This window comes from Anomaloglossus baeobatrachus, chromosome 1, assembly GCF_048569485.1.
Source record: "Anomaloglossus baeobatrachus isolate aAnoBae1 chromosome 1, aAnoBae1.hap1, whole genome shotgun sequence".
Taxonomy (NCBI): domain Eukaryota; kingdom Metazoa; phylum Chordata; class Amphibia; order Anura; family Aromobatidae; genus Anomaloglossus; species Anomaloglossus baeobatrachus.
This window is the reverse complement of record NC_134353.1, coordinates 20585866-20613067: the sequence shown is the minus strand read 5'-3', so window position 1 is coordinate 20613067 and position 27202 is coordinate 20585866. Positions and strand designations below refer to the sequence as shown.

The 27202-nt window shown below is 46.4% G+C and overlaps 1 protein-coding gene across 1 annotated transcript in view; it reads right to left on the bottom strand.

The window, feature by feature from the left end:
- The window catches only part of LOC142299917 (vomeronasal type-2 receptor 26-like), a 135433-nt gene extending 108638 nt beyond the window's left edge, over positions 1 to 26795 (bottom strand). Inside the window, exons 1-3 of the mRNA XM_075341893.1 lie at positions 26542 to 26795; positions 7587 to 7863; positions 471 to 668 (exon numbers count right to left, since the gene is read on the bottom strand). Coding sequence (XP_075198008.1) covers positions 471 to 668; positions 7587 to 7863; positions 26542 to 26795 — 729 coding nt within the window. The remainder of the gene's footprint in view (positions 1 to 470; positions 669 to 7586; positions 7864 to 26541) is intronic.
- Between the last annotated feature and the right edge of the window lie 407 nt (positions 26796 to 27202).

Sequence of the window (27202 nt, the reverse complement as noted above, 5' to 3'; positions counted from 1 at the left end):
CTGAGGGTGAAGGATGAGTCTCTGAGATAGAAAGTTGGTGATGTCAGGGAGTATGCAAGGGTCTGATACTAACATGCGCCTGATCCACATGAACCACGGTCTCTTTGAACAGAATTGTGCAATCAGAATGACTCTGGCTTTGTTTTCCCATATTTTCTTGAGTACTGCTGTGATCAGATGGAACGGGGAAAAGCGTAGGCCAGCTGAAATTTCTGGAGGAGGGCATCTACCTCGTTTGGTAATTCTCGTGGATCCAAGGAGAAGAATTTCCTCACTTAGCTATTTTGTCTGGTGGCGAATAGATCTATTTATGGCCATCCCCAGTCTGTGCAGATTTGCTTGAAGACCTTTTGATTCAAGGTCCATTACCTGACAACATATCGGCTTAGGAAGTTGGCCACCATGTTTTCCGCACCCTTTATGTGTCAACCGGTTAAGAATGAAAAGTTCATTTCCACTAGCTGGAATACCCTTCCTGCCTCCTCCATAAGGGACTTGGACTTGGTTTCACCAGCGTGAGTTAGATATACCACCATTGCCCTGTTGTCAGACATCATGATCATGTCCTTCCCTGTCACTTGACTTAAAGTTTGTTGGATGACGTGTCTTAGAGCCGCCAGTTCCTTTAGATTGGAAGATCCGATTCTTATGGTGGGGTCCCAACCCCACTGGAAGACAAGATCTTACAAGTGAGCACCACAGCCTGTGGGACTTGCATCCGTGGTAATCACAATTGGTTGTTTCAGTGTCCAAGGAACCCCTTTTTCCAGACTGATCATGCTTAGCCACCAACCCAGAGACTTTATCACATTCGTGTTTAGTTGAAATTTGAGATTTAGATTGTCTAGGTTTGCTGTCTATAGAGGTAATATCTGCCATTGAAGTTCCCTCATGTGTAGTTGTGCCCACTGAACCACTTGAATTGTAGCCGCCAGAAAGACTAACAGACATAGTATCTCTTACAGAGTTGATCTGTCTTGTACAAGTTTATTTAATTTTTTCTCTGCCCATTGGGAGAGAAGAGCTTCAATCTTCCACCCACCTCTTGACTGGTCTCATTGTTGTTGCCTGGGATTCCTCCTAGAGGGAGAATAATTGCAAAAAAATCCCTTTCTATCCTAATCCTTCCAGGAGTGCCCTTCTCTTGGCTGTCTTCTGTTCAGCCCCTTCTATGTCCTCTCTTCCCTGAGCCATGAAAGGACCTTCGGAACCTTTGGAAGGGGGGAAGATGGAATTATTTTTCTTGTCTGTAACCTTCTCCAGAATTTCATCTAAGGCTGGTCCGAACTAGAATGCTCCCTGACATGGGATAAAGCACAGCTTTACCTTGGACTGGAATTCTGCTGCCCAATTTTTGAACCATATGGTTAAATTTCTTTTTTCACTGTAGCTTTAACCTGGTCTTTAATCAGGGATTTAATTTCCTGAAAGATTGAGGAGGATTCTTCTGCTACTGTCTTCTCAATGCAAGAACGACACTGTTTCTTATTATATTCCCTGTCTAGATTTCTCTTGCAAAAGGCACATTCCTTATTTTTGTTTTGTATGTCGCCTTCCTAGCTTAAAACAAATGACAATAATGAGGCTATCAGTATGGTATCACAGAGTAGGCACTCGCCCCTCCTTTATCCTGTAACTACCACGTTAAGAGGGTGTTTCGGGCCCTCTATGTCAATGCATGGCATTGTGTGATTTTCCATGGTCAGCACCATACCACGTGTCCAAGTCTACAGGTGACAGGGCGCAACCAGTTGTGTCACTTTAAATATTATATGCCTGGGGCATGGTACGTGCGGATCCTCCATTCTGCTTCTGAACTCGGAAGTGCTAGGATACCATACTCCCTGGCGTGTGACATCTCATCCAGCTGGAAATGCCTGGGGATCCTGTGTGCAGGCGTACACGCTGGACATGCCGCCTTCTGGCCCAGAACTCCAGCATGGAGCAGTCGCCGACACTGTCTGCATTGGTAGCAGTGCATTCCAGGAGAGATCCGGCCTCCCCTCATAGAAAGCAGTCTCCGAATCCATCCCCAGGCTCCATGGTGACAGCGAGGGAGACACAGGTATGCCGGAAAAAAACTTCCCCGGGAAGCACCATTCATACACTACAGTTCAAAAGTTTAGGGTCACTAAGATATTTCCTTATTTTTGAAAGAAAAGCACATTTTTTTCAATGAAGCAAACATTAAATTAAACAGAAATCCCCTCTATAAATTGTTAATGTAATAAATGACTATTCAGCTGCAAACTTCTGGTTTTGAATGCAATATCTACATAGGTGTATAGAGGCCCAATTCCAACAACCACCGCTCCAGTGTTCTAATGGTACATTGTGTTTGCTAACTTTTTTAGAAAGCTAATGGATGTTTAGAAATCCCTTGAAAACCATTGTGCAAGTATGTTAGCACAGCTGAAAACAGTTTTTCTGATTAGAGAAACTATAAAACTGACCTTCCTTTGAGCTAGTTGAGAATCGGGAGCATTACATTTGTTGGTTCCATTAACTCTCAAAAAACTAAGAAAAAGAGAACTTTCATGTGAAACTCGACAGTCTATTCTTGTTCTGAGAAACTGCAAGAAACTGAAGATTTCCTACAACGGTGTGTACTACTCCCTTCAGAAGAGAGCACAAACAGGCTGTAACCAGAGTAGAAAGAGAAGTAGGAGTCTGCGCTGCACAACTGAGCAACAAGACAAGGACATTACAGTCTCTAGTGTGAGGAATGGATGCCTGACAGGTCCTCAACTGACAGCTTCATTAAATAGTACCCGCAAAATGCAAGTGTCAACATCTACAGTGAAGAGGCGACTCCGGGATGCCGGCCTTCAGTGTAGAATAGCAAAGAAAAAGCCATATCTGAGAGTGGCTAATAAAAGGAAAAGACTAATATGGGCAAAAAAACACAAACATTGGACAGAGGAAGATTGGAAAAAAGTGTTATGGACAGACAAATCGAAGTTTCAGGTGTTTGGATCACACAGAAGAACATTTGTGAGATGCAGAACAACTTAAAAGATGCTGGAAGAGTGCCTCATGCCATCTGTCAAGCATGATGGAGGTAATGTGATGGTCTGGGGTTGCTTTGGTGCTGGTGCTGATAAAGTGGGAGATTTGTACAATGTAAAAGGGATTTTGAATAAGAAAGGCTATCACTCCATTTTGCAAAGCCATGCCATACCATGTGGACAGCGCTTGATTGGAGCCAATTTCATCCTACAACTGACCCAAAGCACACCTCCAAATTATGCATGAACTATTTAGGGAAGAAGCAGGAGCTGGTATCTATCTGCAATGGAGTGGCCCAGTCACCAGACCTCAACCCTATAGAGCTGTTGTGGAAGCAGCTTCACCGTATGAAACGCAAAAAGTGCCCATCAAGCCAATTCAACTTGTGGGAGGGGGGGAGCATGGGGTGAAATATCTCCAGATTACTTCCGCAAATTACCAGCTAGAATGCCAAAGGTCTGCAAAGCTGGAATTGCTGCAAAGGGGCATTCTGTGCCGAAAGCAAAGTGTGAGAAAATTATTATTTCACGTAAAAATCATTATTTCTAACCTCGTCAATGTCTGGATGATATTTTCTATTCATTATGCAACTTATTTCATAAATAAAAGTGTGATTTTTCATGGAAAAGACGACATTTTCTGGGTGACCACAAACTTTTGAACGGTGGTGTAGGTATCCGCTCCTAGATACAGGGAACACACTGGGGCTACAGAAAGGTGCTGCCCTTTTTATGTCTGTAAGTTTCTGGTTTCTGGGGGCGGACACTCTTGCGCACAGTGCTGTCATGGCGAAGGGAAAATGGCAGTTATGAAACAATGGAGGTCAAGAAAAGGTCTGGAAGACAAGCAAAATTTTTATGAGAGCTGCTCGTAGGATTGCTAGAGAAACAAATTGAAACCCCTGTCTAACTGCAAAAGACCTTTAGCATTAGATTTAGCTTACTTTGCAGTTGTGTTACGTTTTTCTACTGTTCAGAGACACATGCACAAATATGGCCTTTAAGGAAGAATCATCAGAAGAAAAAAATCTCCTGCATCATACAAATGCAAAAGAACATCGGAACAAGCCTGATGTATTTTGTAAACAAGTCCTATGGACTGATGAGGTTAAGAAAGATCTCTTTTGCCACAATGATTAAAGGTATGTGTGGTGAAAACAGCAAGTTGTCTCTTCAGTGAGGAAGTTGAAAAACTCTAGTGCCACTTATTGGAGGTAGCAATCCTAAGAGTCAAAAGTGACATGAGCCTTGTCATAAGACTTAGGATTTATGCCAGATCAGAATCTCAGTTTGCAGACTTTGTGTTTCGTGATTGTTGTCCCTTGTTAGTGCAAAGTATGAGATCTGATCTGGCTGTATGAGAGGCTTGATGAAAAAGGGGCAAGGAAATTCAGGAAAAGAATATCTCACAACCATTAAGCATGGGGGTAGATAAATCATGTTTGATGCAAATATAGCACCATAAAAATGCTGAGGTTGAAAAGAGGATGGCTCCTACAAATGGATAATAATCCTTAAAAGCCACAATAAACAACCCCAAAAGGCGCAAGCTGAAGGGTTTACAATGTTCCTCACAGTCCTCTGATCTAAACATCTTTGATAATCTGTGGCTAGATCTAAAAAGAGCAGAGCATGCAAGATGAGCCTGGAATCTCATAGAACTGGAAGACAGCTCAAATGAAGAGCATTGCATGCAAGGCTAGCCAGAAATCTCACAGAACTGGAAGACCTTTCCAATCAAAAATGTATGAAAATCTCTTAAACAAGATGTGATAATTAGCAAAGGGGTGCTACTAGGTTCTAACCACGTCCTTTTCTGCTAATGTAACCTCTTCACACCCTTGGATTTACATATTTGTTCCAGAAAGTACTTACTAACTTAGGACGTGTATGTAAATCAATGTAATCACGAGGGGACTGGCGCTGTATCTGGTGGAATCCCCACCCGGGACTCAGCTTTCCCAACAGATGAGCCCTGTCTTCACAACCAAGGATAATCCCTGCACCATCATTGGCTGCTTAATCCCTTAAATGTTGTGATAGATATCAATAGCGGCATTAAAGGCATTGGGAGAGGGATTGCGGTCCCTCTCCACTCCAATAGATGCCCCGCACTGTAAACATGAGGGCCTGATTGTTGCCATGGTAACCTGAGGTTGCGATGATGACCTTTGAGTCAACTGACTATGGGAAGCCTCAGTGACTATGTCTGCAGCACTGTACTCTTGTAAAAATGAAAGATTTAGGGTTAAAGCAACATCTTTGTGATAACATTTTATATTTTTACGGCTCAATGTTATGAAATGTTGTTAAGAACGTGGGTGTTCAAGGTGGTCATCAAACACCTATATAAATTCCTTAAGAGGTCTCATCTCCAAAATGGGGTCACTTGTTTGGGAGCTCCCCTGTTTAGGCACATCATGGGCTCTCCAAATGCTGTCCGCTATCTATTCCTGACAATTTTGTGCTCTAAAATTCAAATGGCGCTCTTTCCCTTCCGAGCCCTGCCATGCATCCAGACAGTAGATTTCCACAACATATTGGGTACCAGCGTACTCATGTGAAATTTGACAACAAATTGCATTTTCTCTTGTTTTCCTTGTAAAAATTCAAAATTTGAGTCTAAAAAAACATTTTTGTAGGAAAAAGAAAAATGTTCATATTTTCCTTACACATTCCTTTAGTTCCTTTGAAGCACCTTAAAGGTTAAAAGGTTAACATACTTCTTTTATGTGGTTTTGAGAAATGTGAGGGGTGCAGTTTTTAGAATGGTGTCCCATTTGGGTATTTTTTGTCTTGTAGGCCTCTTAAAGTAATTTCAAATGTTATGTGGTCTCTAAAAAAAATGGCTTTATAAATTTAGTTGGAAAAATGAGAAATTTCTGATAAATTTTGAACTTTTCTAACTCCTCCAAAAAATCTTGTTTCAAAAATTGCACTGATGCAAAGAAAACATGTGGGAAATGTTATGTATTATCTATTTTGTCTGATCTAAATCTTTAATTTAAGGATATAAATATTCAAAGTTTGAAAATTGCAAAATTTTCAAAATTTTGGCCAAATTTTCGACTTTGTTCAAATATTAGCGCAAAAAATATTGTCCTATATTTGGTAATAACATGAAGTCCAGTATGTCATGAAAAAAACAGTCTCAGAACCACTAGGATCTGTTAAAGGATTCCAGAATTATGATCTGGCATTAATCCTATGGCAAGGCTCATTAAAGGGACACATTTGACTTTTAGGATTGCTACCTCCATTAGGTAGCAGTAGAGTTCATCTCCTTCCTGCCTGAATTTCCCAGAGGAGCATTGCAGCTATAAGTTTACTCATTAGGCTGGACTTACATGAGTGTATGGCATCCGATGCGAGATCATCAGATCGATAGTGATATGCTAATGACCCCTGGCTCAGGCTCTGCTACGAGCGTGAGACGAGTGTCATGCGACTGTATCCCGATCTTGCAATCGGGTCACAGCTGTGAAGCTGCGGACAGGCGCTGCAGAGGAGAGGGTGGGGTTAATCTCCATATCTCCTCCATTGTCAGCCTGTGTGTATATCACACTGCACTGGGATAACATCCGAGTGCAGTCATATGACCAGGCTCATTAAAGGGCCACTGTTTGACTTTTATGCGGGCTTCACACGAGACGATCTATCGTGCAATTGCACGAGCGATTGTCCCCGCCCCCTTCGTTTGTGCATCACGGGCAATTAGTTGCCCGTGGCGCACAAAGTTGTTAACCCCCTGTCACACGTACTTACCTCCCTTCCTGAAGGGGGAGGAATGTTCGGCGTCACAGCGACGTCACACAGCGGCCGGCCAATAGAAGCGGAGGGGCGGAGATGAGCGGGACGTAACATCCCACCCATCTCCTTCCTTCCGCATGGCCAGCGGAAAGCAGGTAAGCTTTGTTCATCGTTCCCGGGGTGTCACATGGAGCGATGTGTGCTGCCTTGGGAACAATGAACAACCGGACATTCGATTTTTTGAAAATGAACGACGTGTCAATGATGATGGAGAAGGTGAGTATTTCTGCTCGTTCACCGTCGCACGTAGCTGTCACACGCTACGATATATCAGACGATGCCGGATGTGCGTCACTACCGACGTGACCCCGACGACATATCACCCGATATATCGTACCGTGTGACGCCCGCATTAGGTTTGCTACTTCCAATAGGTGGCACTACAGTTCATCTATTTCCTTCCTGAAGAGGCACTTTGCAACCTCATAACGTCACACTGGTCAGAATTGAAAAAAATTGGCCGGGTCATGACAGTGAAAACAGGCTGATTGGTAAAGGGATGAAAAAAGGAAAATATGAAAATATTTTTTGGCTAAAATATAAAGGAAGCGAGCCATTTTTATCTTTGTTGGACTTTTAGAAATTATTTCATCTTCAACTTGCTTTAACTGTTCTAAATAACAGTTATTTTGACCAAGGTGCCCAAACTCTTGCATGCCACTGTAAAAGCATAGATACAATTGTATTTTCCCTTTCAGAAATGTAATCCTCCAAAAGTTGCATTTTTCTTTCTATTATACTCATTTATTTAACAGATATTTAACTTACTTTTGAGTAGCCATAAATTCCCAGTAATTGGGCCATTGAAAATGTATCACCTATAAAGGCAGCGACTTCTCCATGTTTTCTGCAGGAATAGTTTGGAACCTCCAATTGTTGTCCAGTCATAATGCTCAGAACATTCTGCACAGATTGTATGGAGTCTCCACATGTATCATACAGATGATAGCCCAGGGTGATATTGGGAAGAAGATCTGACTCATTGTTAATCTCATCAACAGCAAAGATGAAAGTCATCAGGTCTGCGTAGTTCTTCACATTTGGACTGTGGGATATTCACATATTAATATGTTAATTACATTTTGTTTCGTATTCCATTTTTTTTTTTTTTTAAATCCATACAAGAGTCTTAATATTTAAGGTTACATGATTGTTGTAAACTTCACTTAATGACTAGAGGTGAGCGATGTTCGAGGTTCGAGGTTCACCAATTTCATGTTCGAGTGATTTTGGGGGGTGCTCGAGATCGAACTCGAACGCGAGCTTTTTGGTAAAAGCTCGATTTGCTCGAGTTACGTTCAAGAACGGCTCGATCAGCAAAAAGCCTAGCTAGTTACTAGCTGGCTTTTCACTGTAAAAGTGTGAGTCACTGTGATTCACACTATTATCAAATTTCAGCGTATAGTGTGCAGGGGGATGCGGTTTAGATCTGTGCTGTTGGGAGAATGGCGATAGCCATTTTTTTTTTTTTCCTAAGCGCGCGTGCAGTGGGGCAGGCCAGGATGTCAGCCAATCACAGACACACACACAGGTAAGTGGATTTTTGCCAGACAAGCAAGGGCATGTGTCATAGGCTGTGAATTTCCCATATCCTTGCCTTATAAATACGGCAATTTTCCCTCACGCCGCCATTATCTGCCTTCTGCGTGTGGGTGACAGTCACCGCTCACGCTGCCGCCGTCGATCCTGCTGTGTGCAAAAGTAGACATAGTGCAAGCTACACGGCGCTGTAGGGATTAGGGAGGGACTGCAGGCTATTTCAACCCTTTTCAGGGCTGATTTCAAGGTGTTCAGAGCCAAAGCTGCTAGGCAGGTCCATGCAAACGCTGTGTACAGCTTTAGATAACAGCATCTGTTTACCTCCGCTCAGGAAATTCCTTGCTGCATTTCATCATTAGGAGGGATAGAAAGTGAGGCTTCCTTTCCTGTCCACTGACCCACAGAACCCGGGCACTGTACCCTCCTGCACATTTTTGCTACGCTATTTTTATAGCAAACAGTGCTGAAACTTAGTGGCATCCAAGCAGTGTCTGCTATACTAACTTAGTGTCCCACTGGTGCCAAGCAAGTTCTACCACCTCTGCATTCTACCCCCCTTGCCATCTTTGCTACTCTATTTTTATAGCAAACAGTGCTGAAACTTAGTGGCATCCAAGCAGTGTCTGCTATACTAACTTAGTGTCCCACTGGTGCCAAGCAAGTTCTACCACCTCTGCATTCTACCCCCCTTGCCATCTTTGCTACTCTATTTTTATAGCAAACAGTGCTGAAACTTAGTGGCATCCAAGCAGTGTCTGCTATACTAACTTAGTGTCCCACTGGTGCCAAGCAAGTTCTACCACCTCTGCATTCTACCCCCCTTGCCATCTTTGCTACTCTATTTTTATAGCAAACAGTGCTGAAACTTAGTTGCATCCAAACAGTGTCTGCTATACTAACTTAGTGTCCCACTGGTGCCAAGCAAGTTCCACCACCTCTGCATCCTACCCTCCTGGCCATTTTTGCTACGCTATTTTTTTTTTTTTTAAATCAGGTTCATTTTTATTTAACAGAAAAATTATACAACACATAAAATAAATTCCCAACATAGAAATATCACAGAAAGGGGAAAAACCTTTAGTCAATAAGAAAAACCACACAAATAACATAATAAACAATGCACCCGCAGTCCACGTCTCATTTCAATATGGGTCTCAAAGTGCATATTATTTCCCAATATATTCTCCATAGAATAGCTTACCCAGCATCATTATGACATTATATATATACACATATATATACACATATATATATACATACATACACACACACACACATATACATGCACACACATATACATACACACATATTCCAGCAGTACGCATATCACCCTATTTGAGGAAATTTGTTAACCGGTCAGAAGGAGAAGGACCTGGTCGCTCGCACTGTCCTGCAGTAACGCCGAGGAGGGAAGGCCTGGGGTTTCCAACCATGCCCCCCAGATCTTATAGAACTTTTTCAATGCATTTCTTTTAAGGTATACTCCTCTCTCCAGTCGAAGTATAGCGTTTACTCTTTCCCTAAAATCTCCAATGACCGGAGGCGCTGGGTCCAACCAGTGGTAGGCCAACAGTTTCCTAGCCTGGTACAAGAGACGTGTAATACCGACCATTACCGGCGAACTCAAGTCCACCCCCCCTTCCAGTAGACCCAGGCTACATATAATAGGTCTTGGCTGTAGACGGATATTGAAAACTTGTCTAACCAATTCTAGTACTGCCCTCCAGTAATCTTCAATGTTCCCACAGGACCACATCATATGCATCAGATTAGCACCCTCCTGCCCGCACCTAGGACACAGATCATCCATCCTAACTCCCATCTTATGCAATAGACTAGGTGTCCTATATACTCTATGCAACAGGAATAGCTGTGACAGTCGTTGGCCTTCAGATACAGCAAGGCTTGGAGTCTGAGACAGGACCTCACCCCACTGTTCCTCTGTCATAGGGCCTAGGTCCCGCTCCCACTTCTCTCTAGCCTTGCTACGCTATTTTTATAGCAAACAGTGCTGAAACTTAGTGGCATCCAAACAGTGTCTTCTATACTAACTTAAGGGGGCTTTACACGGTAGCGATATCGCTAGCAATTTGTAGCGATAGCGAGCGTGTAAGTACCCGCCCCCGTCGCGCATGCGATTGTTTGTGATCGCTACCGTAGCGAACATTATCACTACGGCAGCGTCACACATACTTAGCTGGTCGTCGTCGTCGCTGTGACTGCCGAACAATCCCTCCTTCAAGGGGGAGGGACGTTCGGCATCACAGCGACGTCACCACAACGTCACTAAGCGGCCGGCCAATCAAAGCGGAGGGGCGGAGATGAGCAGGACGTAACATCCCGCCCACCTCCTTCCTTCCGCATTGTGGCCCGCGGCAGGTAAGGAGACGTTCCTCACTCCTGCGGTGTCACACACAGCGATGTGTGCTGCCGCATGAGCAATGAACCACCTAGATAAACAACCCTTACCGATTTTTGAGTTTGGGACGACCTCTCCATGGTGAACGATTTTCACCCTTTTTGAGGTCGCTGGTCAGTGTCACACGCTGCAATATCGTCAATGACGCCGGATGTGCGTCACTAACAACTTGACCCCGACGACAAAACATTAACGATATCGTAGCGTGTAAAGCCCCCTTTAGTGTCTCACTGGTGCCAAGCAAGTTCCACCACCTCTGCATTCTACCCTCCTGGCCATTTTTGATATGCTATTTTTATAGCAAACATTGCTGAAACTTAGTGGCATCCCAACAGTGTCTGCTATACTAACTTAGTTTCCACTGGTGCCAAGCAAGTTCCACCACCTCTGCATTCTACCCTTCTGGCCATTTTTGCTACACAATTTTTATAGCAAAGAGTGCTGAAACTTAGTGGCATGCAAACAATGTCTGCTATACTAACTTAGTGTCCCACTGGTGCCAAGCAAGTTCCACCACCTCTGCATTCTACTCTCCTGGCCATTTTTGCTACGCGGTTTTTATAGCAAACAGTGCTTCCAGTTTTAGGGCCATAGTTGCATTATCAGGGATAGTCAGTGTTGGTTCTTCATCTGTCAATATAACTAGACCACCTCTGCAATCTACTCCACCTCTCAATGTTTGCTACCACATGTTAAGTGGCCAATCTTGTTGCTAACAAAATGATTGGCAAAATGACAGATGCTGGTGGAAAGGGGAACAGGCGTGTTGGAAAAGGAAAAAAAGTTTGTGTCTGTGGGGAAGGTGGGAAAGCTACATTAACATCTGCTAAAGATAGGCCATCTTTTAGCAAAAGTAGGATGTCTACTACTTTCCGTGGACAATCCGATGTGCTCCCTTTTTTACGGAACCGAACAACTGTAACAAAGGTAGATGATGCACAAAAAAAGAACATGCTTGAATGGATCTCAAGTGCTCCAACAAGTGGTCTCTCTTCCACCTCAACTTCAACATCCAAAAAACAACAGTCCTTTGAGTTGTTATCCCAATCGCACTTGCTTTCTCCCAGCTCTCAAGTCTCCACTCGCACTGCAGAGTATGGTGTAACAGACATGGCTGAGTCTGCAGAGCTGTTCATTCACAATATAGCCTGGGAATCAGAGGTCTGCTCCCAAGCTACAGTGAGTACAGACCAGGAAATGGTCTGCAGTGATGCCCAGAAGCTTTGTGATTCTGATTTAGGCACAAACGACCAAGTTTTTGAGCATAAGGTAGACCCTCATTCCCAAACTGTAACACCTGTTGGTGGAGACATTGAGGAACATACTGATGACGATGAGATGCAGATACCAGATTGGGATGACATCTTAACTATTCAGTCAGGGCAGGAAGAGGTTAGGTCTGAGGTCGAGGGGAGTGCAAACACAACGCTTGATGATGAAGTTCTAGATCCCACTTACTGTCAACCCACAGTCAGGCACTCGAGGAGGTAACCAGAGGCGGTGGAGGAGGATGCAACTGACGACGAAGTTACCTTGCGCCTTCCTGGACAGAGGAGGAGTACTGGTAGCACGTCTACAACTGCATCCTCAGCCACCACTCTGCCTCTGAGCACAAGTCGGGGTGGCTCTGCAGGTCACATGGCCTCTAAGCCTTGCCTAGTCTTGTCCTTTTTGACCTTGCAAAGGATCTCCCAAATCATGTGATTTGTAAAATTTGTCGGCAATCTATAAGTAGAGGCAAAAACCTCACCAGTTTGGCAACTTCTTCCATGAATCATAACATGAATAACAAGCATAAGTCCCAGTGGAAAGCTCACCGTGCTGAAATGCGGCCTAGCGGAGCGGGCCAACCAACGTCAGTAGGGCCCAGTTTTTGGGAAAAAGGGAGACTCTGCTTGAAGTCCCCTTGCTGTGTTTTTAAAAATAATCCAAGATGAACAAGTCTTGTTTCAGCAAGGACTTTGCTACCTACTACGGTGTCATCCCGGAGACAGTTAAGGCTGGCGTATTTTGGAATGTGCTTGATGCAAATGTACCTGTCAATTTTGCAACTGGGGCACAAGTGATGCCACTTAAGTGGTGTCTGTGGGGCCCAATTTTTGGAAAAAAGGGAGACTCTGCTTGGAGTCCCCTTGCTTGCTGTGTTTTACATAATTTTAGAAGGGCATGACATGCCTATATCTGTGTCTCCTTTTCTTTTTCCTCGTCCAGCTGTTTTGTTTTCTCATGAGTATATGTCCTTGTCAGTTTCCCATGTGTTTGTGTTGTCTTGTGAGTTGTTTGTCACCTTTTGGACACCTTTGAAGGTGTTTTCTAGGTGTTTTTATGTGTTTGTGATTGCCTCCCATTGTTTTCTATGGGGTTCGAGAGGTTCGTCGAACGGCTCGCCGAACCGAACTCGAACGCGGCCTCCGTTCGACGAACCGAGTCAAACTCGAGCCTCTAGAGGTTCGCTCATCTCTATTAATGACCACCAATATGCATTAAAACAGCAGTCATTAGAGTGTGTTATTCCTTACTGCCATTTTAAAATGTAAAGAATAAACGAATAGCGCTCCCACTCTCATGGGCAAAAATTACGTGAGAGATATACTAACCTCTTAATTACTGCTGTTGCATGGTTAAAAACGATAAAAAAAATCCACTTAGCTAGAGTTGATTCACCTTAAAGGAGCCTTTAAGAGAACCTTTAAGGCTTCTGGAGTTCCCAGCTGTTAGGTCATCTGAAGGCTGTGAATGGCATGAACCTTAAAGACTTCTTTAAATGCTCCTTTGATTGAGCCTTTAAGGTTCTGTGATGCCCCTGGACTATCGGGTCGTCAAAGGGTATTGCACAACCTATCCTCTCGTGCATTATTCCACCTCCCTCTTGGTTCTGGGTCCCTATCTTGCTAGTGTTGCCTCCAACAGCAAATCAAATCCTAGATGCACCCTGAACCACACCCACCAGGCACATAAGTAGACGGCTTGAGTGGAATAGAGTTGCCCACCTGGGGGTTTAGGGAGGGGAGGTGAGGAGTGTATTCAGTGAGGAGTTAATAGTTGGTGAGTGAGGAGTGAGGAACCCCTCAAGCTGTGAGAAGCTCAGAGGAGGTTGAGAGTAGTGGCTCCCAAGACAAGCTGTTTAGGTTGCAGATGGTGGTCTGGAGCTAGAGGAGTCGGACCCTCGGTTGCAGGGGATTGTGGCAAGGTGCCTTGACCTGTCGAGGAGGATGGCCACCAGCCCAGCACTATCACCGGTCCGGGACTGAAGGAAAAATGGGGTACACGGACCCTAGGTTGGGAAGAAGTGTCAGGCAACCCGACAAATCACCTGAGGAGAACGGAGCCTTTATGATCTGTTCCCACACGCTCCAGAATCGGGGAATTACACAACGAGGGGGATAGGACATTCCAACCCAAAACGGTCCAGAAAATCCCAAGCATGAGCCCTAAGAGCAAGCTCCCACACTTAGCCACAGTGGGGAGGGGGGCCCGGCAAGTTTCAGACTTCTGGGCCACCACATTGAAGTTAAACTTATTGCCAGGAGGCAGGTCACGGATCACCAGGCAACACTATAGGGGACGGGATCCGGACGAGCTCCCCTCAGCAGCAGCGGACAATCAGTGCCAGGTTTGTGGCTGTGTACAAATGGAACAATATATCCATGATTTCACTGCAACCACAGATCTGCCAAAGATTTATCTGTGTGTGTGACAGGGCCTTTAGTCCCAGTGTCGGTTGATGACCTGATGGCTTCTTTTCCCTGCCCCTTTCTCAAGTTGGTGGGTCACACCATGAGGCCCGTCCGGTTTTTGCCGCTTGCGGCAGGCTACTGAGCATGCGCAGTGGAAAAATCCGCATGCAGCGGACATAGGCATGCATTGCAAATCGCGCCGCATCGGCCGGATGCGGCGCGATGCGTTTTTTTTTGCAGACAGTACCGCGTGATCAGAATGAAGTCGGATGAACTTCACCCGACTTCATTGTGATCGCGCGGCTCTGTGCGTGTGCCGTGGCTTGATTTGCGGTCACACGTGAAGGACTCACCAGTGATCGCAAATCAACTGAGTGACTGCAGTGATCCGCGCGATCAGCTGTGCTTTCATTGAGGTTACTCGCGGCCACAGCTGCAGTCCTCCACCTGAGAGCGGTGGCCGCGAGTAACCACAGTGACAGTGCAGCTGATCGCGCGACTCACTTCAGTTGCAGGATGGAGCTCACAGGAGCAGCGGTGTTCTACTGCCGCTCCGGTCAGCTTTCGATGTAGCAGAGCTGGAAGCGTCGGGGGACCTTGCGTGGATTACGTCGGACCTGGAGGTGTTTCTGAGGGGCAAATAAAGTGGTGAAACAGGGTGTTTTTTTGTCTTTCATTACAAATAAATTATTTTTTGGATGTGTGTGTTTATGTACTTTAACTTACAGGTTCATCATGGAAGGTATCTCGGGGAGACGCATGCCATGATTAACCTAGGACTTAGTGGCAGCTATGGGCTGCTGCCATTAACTCCTTATTACCTCATTTGCCACCGCACCAGGGCAATTCGGGATGAGCCGGTAAAGTCCCGGGACTGCCGCATCTAATGCATGCGGCAATTCCAGGCGGCTGCTGGCTGATATTGTTAGGCTGGGGAGATCCTCATAACGTGGCTTTACCCTGGCTGGTATCCAAATTAGGGGGGACCGCACGTCGTTTTTTTTCATTTATTTATTTATTTTTTTTACTGCTCGATATAGACACTCCCACCGGCGGCTGTGATTGGTTGCAGTGAGACAGCTGTCACTCAGCGTGTGGGCGTGTCTGACTGCAACCAATCATAGGCGCCGATGAGCAGGGAAAGCAGGGAATACGTGATGGATTAATGAGCGGCCGGCATTTTCAAAAGAGAAGAGGCCGCCGCAGCGAGAACGCCGTGCAGCGCCGCGCCGGTGATCGTGGATCGGTGAGTATGAGAGAGGGGGGGAGAGGGAGAGACTGACATGGACAGAGAGAGAGACTGAAAGACCTGACTTTGTTATGTTAAATAAAAACATGTGGACGTAATAATAATGCAATGCTAGCGAACGGCTTCACATTTTGGCAGCGATTTTCTACAACTCATTGATTTCAATGGGTGTAGAACGCAGCCAAAAATGGCAAAAACAACTGACATGCTGCTTCTTTAAATGCATGGTTTTTGCCACAAAATATGCAAATTAATCGCAGCATTTAGAAGCGCAAAGTGCGGTCTGAAAATCACCATTTTCCATTGACTTTGCTGGAAAATCAAAACGCATGCCTTTTGGCATGAAAAACGTGCTTCTCAAAACGGACCTAAAAAGCACCTAAAACACAGGTGGAAACGCAAAGTGCAGTCTCAGCCTAAATGAACATAAATGAGCTTTAATGAGTTTTGGGGGTTGGACTTGTGTTTGCCTAGTCTGAACGAACACGCCCAGGCTTGTACCAAACCTGAGATTTGCAAGCCTTTATTGAACAGGTTCGCTCATCTCTATTCAAGATCCTGAAGTAGGTAGCAAGGCAACAGGTTAAGAAGGGGTAAGGGAAAAGTGTCAAGAAGCCTAGTCCTGACTTGGCACAACCTAGTAAATCTGCCTGTTTGGCTGATATTGGGGATGTAGGGCCAGGAGAAAGATCACTACAATGGGACATTGCACCTAGCAAAAAGGAATATTACTGCTGTAAGAAGGCGGGAAATAGGAGACCAGGAAAGGTCAGACAGGGTTCTCATGTTTGGTATATTGTAGATTGGATAGAAATATTGCTAGGTGGGGCTGGGGAAGGTGCCCTGACACCAGAGTGCAAGAAACCTTCTGCACATCCACGGACCTACCAGACCCACAGTGGACACTGTGCTACATAACAGTCTTGTACTGAAGCTCCAGAAGCAAGGACTAGGGGAAACTATAGACAGATGGGTAAGGAATGGGCTAAAACATAGGAAACAGTGAGCATTCATAAATTGTACATTCTCTAAATGGGCTATAGTCAGCAGTGGGGAACGCGGGGATCTGTGCTAGGACCAATTCTTTTTAATCTTTGTTAATGACCTTGTGGATGGCATTGAAAGTAAAGGGTCAGTCTTTGCTGATGACACCAAACTATGTAGGATATTAAAAATGGAAGTTGATAGTACAAGATGATCTGGTGTCAGAATGGGCAGATACTTGGCAAATGAGATTTAATGTTGATAAATGTAAAGTAATGCATCTAGGACAGAATAATCCTATAGCTGTGTATACATTAAATGGTAGTAAACTCGGGAATACAGAACAGGAGAAGGACTTGGGTATTCGCATTACAAATAAGCTGAGCAGCAGCACTCAATGTCAGGCAGCAGCTGCTAAAGCAAAGATGATTTTAGGGCGTATAAAAAGAGAGATTAGGTCCCGTGATCCCAACGTATTGTTACCCCTCTATAAATCACTTGTAAGGCCACATCTAGAATATGACTCCTGTTGCTATTGTAAGGGGTGGGCAGACCCCTTACAAAGAGTTGCAGTTCTCCTCTGAATGCTGATGTTATTTAATAAAAATGTTTTATTGTTATTGCACTGTTTTAGTGGGTTTCCCATAGTGGCCGGGTGGGACGGCTGTCACCACAGAAACAGGGTAGAGGAGAGGAGGAGCCGGCAGGAGAAAGGGGAGGGAGGAAAAAAATTTGTTTAGGAGAAAGTTTTTAGTCAGAGGCAGTCGAGTCCGGGACAGGAGAGAAGAAACAGATAGGGGCAGAGTGTGGGAGCTGGGTGAGCAGGAAAGCAAGAGAAAATAAGAGAAGGATCATCCTCAAGTGTGAAGCAGTATTGGTGTGGGTCCAGTCTGTGTAGCCGGAGTGGGAGCCAGGTGAAGTGGATTAGCCGGGCACATCCCCACTAGAGGAGTCATCCGGAACAGTTTTTTCCCTAGCAAAAGTGTGAAGTCATCTGATGTGTTTTGCCTCTGCGATGAAGAAGTGTTCAATAAACTTGCCTGCTGGTTCAATGGATTTATGTCTGCAGAGTCTCTGTATAACTGACCGCGTAACCTGCACCACCACACTCTGCCCCATCAAACCATCTCCTGTTCTTAAAGTGACGGCGGAGCCAGGGGTAAGCCTGAGAGAAGAAGGGGCCATGACTACAATCCCCGAGGCACCCCTGGCACCCCGTTACATGTGGCGTAGTCGGCAGGATCCGGATTATCTGCAGGGGATCCCAGTCCAAGAAGATGGAGACCAAGTGGTGCCTAGGGCACAGGATCCGGACTATATGCGAAGGTTCCCGATCCCATGGTGGGAAGAAGAAGTGGTGCCTAAGGCGTTGGACCGGGCACAAGATGGCGGCAAGATGGCCGCCGTCTTCATGAACACTGAGAGCGCGCGAAGAATTGGCGCCAAAAGAAGAGTATGGGGCTGGCCAGTGAAGAAGAAAAAGTACGGAGTACTCCGCCCAAAGAGGGGAGGTGCTGGCCCCAGGATGCTGACAAAGATATGTGAAGTGGGCGGTGTTACAGGAAGAAAGAAGAGCCGCCTTGGCCGGGTTGATGTGATGTGTGAGACTGGGGGTGGAGTGTACCCAAGAGCGGGAAAAGAAGGCCCGCCTCCACCTTCCCCAGCATCTCCACTGTCCCCGACGCCATTGCAAGAGATGCCAACGCAGAGACTAACTCCGAGCAAAATGGAGATTCCAAGAAAACAGCCTGCTGCAGTGGGCACGCTGGGAGCAACCAGCATGGGGAGAGGACGCCCGAAGCAGACTGCAGACGTGGAAGGACTTGCCCTTGCTTTACCGGATGTGCCCGAAGGACCGGAGCGGCCTACAAAAGTAACCTGGGTCACCACCTGGGATGCCGCGACCGGTGAGACCTCGACTGAAGTCCGGGCCACCTACACGGCGCAGCTACAGCCGGGAAACAAAGTCTTGGGAACTCCATACCAGTGCCCGGAGATGTTCCCGCCAGTCGCGGTGGGATCAACAACTCACCCAGCAGTTCCGGCCCTGGAAGAGCAACCTGTCCAGGAGCTTGAAGAGGACGAATGGGGATTCTTTTGGGACCCGGTGAAGCCGTCACCCCTGACTCAGCGGAAGTCCCCATCGCCTGAGCCCGATCCGGTGCAGGAGAGATTACTGGCTGAGACCGTGGCCCGCGAGATAATGGCCGGTCCCCTCAGCGACGAATTTGAACAGCAGTGCACTGTAGGCACCGTAATCAAATTTAACCAAAAAGAAGGCTATGGATTTATTGACGATGAAGAGTCCGGAGACCACTTTTTCTACAACCGGGTGAACCTGGACACTGAGGGCTTACCACAACGCCTTCATACTCTATACCCGAGAGAAAAGGTGAAATTCCGGAGGGAAGAGGGATGCCGGGGCCTATTTGCCGTAGGCGTGACCCGGATGCCCACTACACAGGAGGCTGCACAGTGGCAGCAAGAAATCGAGTGGGAGGAGTGCCAATACCGGAGACGTTCCCAAAAGAGACCGGTGCTGGCTGAAACTTCCCGGCCGAAAAACACACTGGCGGTAGTGCCCGAAGTCAAGACCGGACTTGGTGCTGACCCCGAGAAGGGAACACCGGCGGTGGCAATTCACCAGAGTCTAGTCACACACCCGGTGATCGTGGTGGGCAGTCCCCAGCCGTCCCGTACAGCGACCCCATCACCCCCGTCGGGGGTTGAAGAGGCAAAACCGGAGACAGAGGCGCCAGAACCAACCGTCAACTACGAACCATTCCGGAGGCTGCGTCGCTTGCCCGGTCAGTCCCTTTCAGATTATGTGAGGGCTCAGCGGGCCGAATGGCAGCGCGCTTACCATCCCGAGTGACCTGTTACGACCGGAGGGAATGGACATGTTCTTGTTGAGTACCGGCATTGTTAACAGAGCCGGAAAAGTTCTACAGTTTGCAACCTGTTCAAGCTACGAGCCCGGTAGGAGCCTGACGCTGGACTGAGCCAGAGGCTCCCTCCGCGTTGTTAAAGAAGATTTTGTTGTTGGATGCTCCTATCTACCAAGACCGGGAGTGTTGTGACAACCTCCGGGCAGAAGAACCTGCAAAGACCGGGAGTGCCTGCTGAGGGTCTCCGGGCACACCATCTACTAAGACCGGGAGCTCCCAGGAGGGACTCCGGGCGCCAGACTGGTGCGCCCCTAAAGTGTGCCTTGATGCGAATCTGTTTAAAGTTTTTTATAAAAATGACGTTGATGCTGAAATGTTGTTTTAAGTTCATGCCTTGCCGGGAGGCTTAGGCTTAAAGAGGGGAGGTATGTAAGGGGTGGGCAGACCCCTTACAAGGAGGTGCAGTTCTCCTCTGAATGCTGATGTTATTTAATAAAAATGTTTTACTGTTATTGCACTGTTTTAGTGGGTTTCCCCTAGTGGCCGGGTGGGATGGCTGTCACCACAGAAACAGGGTAGAGGAGAGGAGGAGCCGGCAGGAGAAAGGGGAGGGAGGAAAAGAGTTGGTTTAGGAGAAAGTTTTTAGTCAGAGGCAGTCGAGTCCGGGACGGGAGAGAAGAAACAGATAGGGGCAGAGTGTGGGAGCTGGGTGAGCAGGAAAGCAAGAGAAAAGAAGAGAAGGATCATCCTCAAGTGTGAAGCAGTATTGGTGTGGGTCCAGTCTGTGTAGCCGGAGTGGGAGCCAGGTGAAGTGGATTAGCCGGGCACATCCCCACTAGAGGAGTCATCCGGAACAGTTTTTTCCCTAGCAAAAGTGTGAAGTCATCTGATGTGTTTTGCCTCTGCGATGAAGAAGTGTTCAATAAACTTGCCTGCTGGTTCAATGGATTTATGTCTGCAAAGTCTCTGTATAACTGACCGCGTAACCTGCACCACCACACTCTGCCCCATCAAACCATCTCCTGTTCTTAAAGTGACGGCGGAGCCAGGGGTAAGCCTGAGAGAAGAAGGGGCCATGACTACAATCCCCGAGGCACCCCTGGCACCCCGTTACATGTGGCATAGTCGGCAGGATACGGATTATCTGCAGGGGATCCCAGTCCAAGAAGATGGAGACCAAGTGGTGCCTAGGGCACAGGATCCGGACTATATGCGAAGATTCCCGATCCCATGGTGGGAAGAAGAAGTGGTGCCTAAGGCGTTGGACCGGGCACAAGATGGCGGCAAGATGGCCGCCGTCTTCATGAACACTGAGAGCGCGCGAAGAATTGGCGCCAAAAGAAGAGTCTGGGGCTGGCCAGTGCAGAAGAAAAAGTACGGAGTACTCCGCCCAAAGAGGGGAGGTGCTAGCCCCAGGATGCTGACAAAGATATGTGAAGTGGGCGGTGTTACAGGAAGAAAGAAGAGCTGCCTTGGCCGGGTTGATGTGATGTGTGAGACTGGGGGTGGAGTGTACCCAAGAGCGGGAAAAGAAGGCCCGCCTCCACCTTCCCCAGCATCTCCACTGTCCCCGACGCCATTGCAAGAGACGCCAACGCAGAGACTAACTCCGAGCAAAATGGAGATTCCAAGAAAACAGCCTGCTGCAGTGGGCACGCTGGGAGCAACCAGCATGGGGAGAGGACGCCCGAAGCAGACTGCAGACGTGGAAGGACTTGCCCTTGCTTTACCGGATGTGCCCGAAGGACCGGAGCGGCCTACAAAAGTAACCTGGGTCACCACCTGGGATGCCGTGACCGGTGAGACCTCGACTGAAGTCCGGGCCACCTACACGGCGCAGCTACAGCCGGGAAACAAAGTCCTGGGAACTCCATACCAGTGCCCGGAGATGTTCCCGCCAGTCGCGGTGGGATCAACAACTCACCCAGCAGTTCCGGCCCTGGAAGAGCAACCTGTCCGGGAGCTTGAAGAGGACGAGTGGGGATTCTTTTGGGACCCGGTGAAGCCGTCACCCCTGACTCAGCGGAAGTCCCCATCGCCTGAGCCCGATCCGGTGCAGGAGAGATTACTGGCTGAGACCGTGGCCCGCGAGATAATGGCCGGTCCCCTCAGCGACGAATTTGAACAGCAGTGCACTGTAGGCACCGTAATCAAATTTAACCAAAAAGAAGGCTATGGATTTATTGAAGATGAAGAGTCCGGAGACCACTTTTTCTACAACCGGGTGAACCTGGACACTGAGGGCTTACCACAACGCCTTCATACTCTATACCCGAGAGAAAAGGTGAAATTCCGGAGGGAAGAGGGATGCCGGGGCCTATTTGCCGTAGGCGTGACCCGGATGCCCACTACACAGGAGGCTGCACAGTGGCAGCAAGAAATCGAGTGGGAGGAGTGCCAATACCGGAGACGTTCCCAAAAGAGACCGGTGCTGGCTGAAACTTCCCGGCCGAAAAACACACTGGCGGTAGTGCCCGAAGTCAAGACCGGACTGGGTGCTGACCCCGAGAAGGGAACACCGGCGGTGGCAATTCACCAGAGTCTAGTCACACACCCGGTGATCGTGGTGGGCAGTCCCCAGTCGTCCCGTACAGCGACTTCATCACCCCCGTTGGGGATTGAAGAGGCAAAACCGGAGACAGAGGCGCCAGAACCAACCGTCAACTACGAACCATTCCGGAGGCTGCGTCGCTTGCCCGGTCAGTCCCTTTCAGATTATGTGAGGGCTCAGCGGGCCGAATGGCAGCGCGCTTACCATCCCGAGTGACCTGTTACGACCGGAGGGAATGGACATGTTCTTGTTGAGTACCGGCATTGTTAACAGAGCCGGAAAAGTTCTACAGTTTGCAACCTGTTCAAGCTACGAGCCCGGTAGGAGCCTGACGCTGGACTGAGCCAGAGGCTCCCTCCGCGTTGTTAAAGAAGATTTTGTTGTTGGATGCTCCTATCTACCAAGACCGGGAGTGTTGTGACAACCTCCGGGCAGAAGAACCTGCAAAGACCGGGATTGCTTGCTGAGGGTCTCCGGGCACACCATCTACTAAGACCGGGAGCTCCCAGGAGGGACTCCGGGCGCCAGACTGGTGCGCCCCTAAAGTGTGCCTTGATGCGAATCTGTTTAAAGTTTTTTATAAAAATGACGTTGATGCTGAAATGTTGTTTTAAGTTCATGCCTTGCCGGGAGGCTTAGGCTTAAAGAGGGGAGGTATGTAAGGGGTGGGCAGACCCCTTACAAAGATGTGCAGTTCTCCTCTGAATGCTGATGTTATTTAATAAAAATGTTTTATTGTTATTGCACTGTTTTAGTGGGTTTCCCCTAGTGGCCGGGTGGGACGGCTGTCACCACAGAAACAGGGTAGAGGAGAGGAGGAGCCGGCAGGAGAAAGGGGAGGGAGGAAAAGAGTTGGTTTAGGAGAAAGTTTTTAGTCAGAGGCAGTCGAGTCCGGGACAGGAGAGAAGAAACAGATAGGGGCAGAGTGTGGGAGCTGGGTGAGCAGGAAAGCAAGAGAAAAGAAGAGAAGGATCATCCTCAAGTGTGAAGCAGTATTGGTGTGGGTCCAGTCTGTGTATGCGGAGTGGGAGCCAGGTGAAGTGGATTAGCCGGGCACATCCCCACCAGAGGAGTCATCCGGAACAGTTTTTTCCCTAGCAAAAGTGGGAAGTCATCTGATGTGTTTTGCCTCTGCGATGAAGAAGTGTTCAATAAACTTCTCTGCTGGTTCAATGGATTTATGTCTGCAGAGTCTCTGTATAACTGACCGCGTAACCTGCACCACCACACTCTTCCCCATCAAACCATCTCCTGTTCTTAAAGTGATGGCGGAGCCAGGGGTAAACCTGAGAGAAGAAGGGGCCATGACTACAATCCCCGAGGCACCCCTGGCACCCCGTTACACTATCATGACGTATTTCCTGTTAGAGCCGACAGAGCACCGGCTCCAACAGGAACACTGGATTTCTGCTGATCAGAGCTGTGAAGCTCTGATCAACAGAAATGAACAAGCGATCAGACTGCTGATGCTTATAGTCTCCTATGGGGACTAATTAGATAAAAACAAATCCTTAAGGTTCAAATCAATCCCCATTTACCCCATTAAAAATTAAACAATAAAAAGATAAATATATACACACATTTGGAATTGCCGCGTTCAGAAATGCCTGATCCATAAAAAATATAATACCAATTAACCTGAACGGTATATGGCGTAGCGGCAAAAAGAATTCCAAACGCCAAAATGACATTTTTTTTGTCGTCGCAAATTTTACGCAAAATGCAATAACAGGTAACCAAAGTGGTACATCTGCACAAAAATCGTACCATTAAAAAACGTCAGCTCAAGACGCAAAACATCAGCTGTCATTTAAGGGGTACTTTACACGCTGCGACATTGCTAGCATTTGCTAGCAATGTTGAGCGCGATAGTACCCGCCCCCATCGTACGTGCGACATTTGGTGCTCGCTGGCGTAGCGAACATTATCGCTACGGCAGCGTCACACGCACATACCTTGTCAGCGATGTCGCTTTGACTGCCGAACAATCCCTCCCTTAAGGAGGAGGTGCGTTCGGCATCATAGTAACGTCACTGCGACGTCACTAAGTGGCCGGCCAATAAAAGCGGAGGGGCGGAGATGAGCGGAACATAACATCCCGCTCAGCTCCTTCCTTCCGCATTGCCGGTGGACGCAGGTAAGGAGATATTCGTCGCTCCTGCGGGAGTCTCACACAGCGATGTGTGGTGCCGCAGGAACGACAAAATACATTGTATCTGTGGCAGCAGCAACGATATTAAGGAAAGGAGCGACGTGTCAACGAGCAACGATTTTGAACGATTTTTCGATCGTTGATCGTCGCTCATTGGTGTCACACGCTGCGATGTCGCTGCCGGATGTGCGTCACTAACGACGTGACCCCGACGATATATCGGTAGCGATGTTGCAGCGTGTAAAGCCCCCTTTAGCCATAGATCCCAAATAATGAGAACGCTATGGGTCGTGGAAAATGGTTCAAAAAGTGCACCACTTTTTTGGACAAGCTTGTGAATTTTTTTTCACCCCTTAGATAAAAGTAAACCTATACATGTTTGGTACCTTCAAACTTATACTGACCTCAGGCATCACAGCAAAACTTCAGTTTTACCATATAGTGAACATAGTGAATAAAATACCCCCAAGCGTACAATCGCACTTTTTTTGCAATTTTTCCTCACTTGGAATTTTTTTGCTGTTTTCCAGTACAATATATGGTAAAGTGCATGGTTTAATTCAAAAGTGCAACTCGTCCCACAAAAAAACAAGCCCTTATATGGCAAGACTGACAAGAAAATAAAAAAGTTAAGGCTCTTGGAAGAAGGGGAGCGAAAAACAAAAACTAAAAAAAAAAATTGTCTTATCCTTAGGGGATTTAAAACCAAGCCCTCATACACCTTTATTGACGAAAAGAAAAACGTTTGGGCTTTTTGAAGAGGTTGAGAAAAAGAGATAAACTGAAAAATTTCTAGGAGTTAAAGTAATTTTCCTAAGTTAATTTAATCAATGGATCATAATAATAATAATAATAATAATAATAATAATAATAATAACAATAATAATAATAATAATAATTAGCATAAAAAGATTTGTTTAAAAAAGTGTTCTTGTGCTGAGAAAATCTCATATATGTGCCCCTGCTGTGTACTGTGTAATATCTGTGTCTGACCGCACATGATATGGTCTGATCACACCACAGCTCCTTGGCCGGGGAGGACGTAAAAGAGAGAATACTGGAATACAGATCCCCAAATTGGGATCACAGCGGATTCTTTTTGTGAGGTAAAATATTTTCCAATTTTTGTAAAAAAAATGTTTTACCTCAAAGAAATAATTTTTGGGGATCTCATGATTTAATGTCTGTAAGTTTTTTTTTCCTCTCCAGCCTAGTAGCTGTGGTGTGATCAGACCATGTCCTCTACGGTCAGAAACGGCCATTACACAGTACACAGCAGGGGCACATAAATAGGATTATCTCAGCACAGGAACATTTTTTTTAACACATCCAATTGTGGAAATTATTATTATTCCAAGATCTATTGATTAAAATGAGACAACACCTTTGTACTAATCTGCTCATTTTTATTAGAGATGTTATACGCCACTCAATATCATAATTACATGTATCTTGGTCAGCACATATCGTATATCCTCATCTCTGACATTCAAAACAGGTTGTAGTAGTCAGGTTGATAACATACCGGTCCTAACCAAAGTAGTCCTAATCTAGCATGTAGCATTTTTACATGTTCTCCTCATTGTTGCACTCAGAAATGCTCCTTCAGAAATCGACCTGCTGAATATTCAACTAAATTAGAAAGCCCAAACTATTCTTCTTCCATCAGCGCGTTTCTGGGCCATAGAGCACACACAGCAACAACGATCATCATGATGTGTGAGGACAGGATTTATCAGACCTGGCCACAATCTTTCATGGCTCTACAATCCTCTTCTAACCCTCACATTTCCATCACAGGTTGTCTGATCCAGGCCTGTTGCCTCCACAATCACCCAGATCCTTACTTTTGCCCATTTTTTTTCTTCCAACACATTTATGCTTTTGTCTTGCCTTAGGACTTATTAAGATCACAGTCCGAGTATTAAGCTAAGTGTACGGACTGGCCATAGGTCCTGAAACAAACTCAACAGCTTCATATATGTCTATGAAAATGTTAAGCTCAGCTCAGAAGGCCCCTGGCAGTCTGTGTGCGGCTGATAGTCCTTGGAGAACCCTACACAGCTGTAAGACATAAAACAGTCTAATATATCTCACTCATTGCCAAGTGCCAGTGAAAGAAGATAGTTAATGTAATTCACTTCCCCGTCAGTGGTTTTCACTTTATGACTGACCGGTATAGGCTACATTCGACATTGGGTAACATGTATGAAAAGTACAAAAGTATCATCAATGACATGGAGAATGTAGGAGTAATTACTTACATTGTGCAAAGTAGTCTTGGGTGGAATACCTCATAAGACTGAAGTCCACCAGTGAAAGAATTCACAGAGAAGATTCCTCCGATGGTGATGTCTCCTTCCTGGTAATATTCATACTGGAACATCACATTGTTGGATGAGAGTCTACAAGGTGAGGATGGACTTGTGGATGTTCTTCTTCCACAGGATTCTGCGGTGAGGAAGAGCAGGTAACATACAGCAGAGACCACATCAGAAATGATGAGAAGTAAAGCCATGATTGATCTTCACATCAGCTTTCTGCCATAGTGACAGCCTCACAAGACAGGCACCAGCACTGCGGCAGAGACCGGCTACGAGCAGAGGGTTATATCCATTTTCACTGGGTAATTTACAGTTACAAGATCACAGAGATAATTTAAGGTTTCCACAAATGTCTGCTGGAGGTTCAATAAGAAGCTGTGGATTTCATCATTCAGTGTCTGTTACCTATTGCAGGATGTTTGTTTTAATCAAAAATAACATTAGAAAAGTTTTGAAAAGTACAAAGTTATAGAACGATACTCTATGATACGACGTGTAGAGATGAGCGAACCTCAGGTTCTGTGTTCATACCAAACACTGACTTTAAAATAAACATCACAGTTCAGGTTCAGAGTTTGATCGGCTCGCACAGGGGGTAACA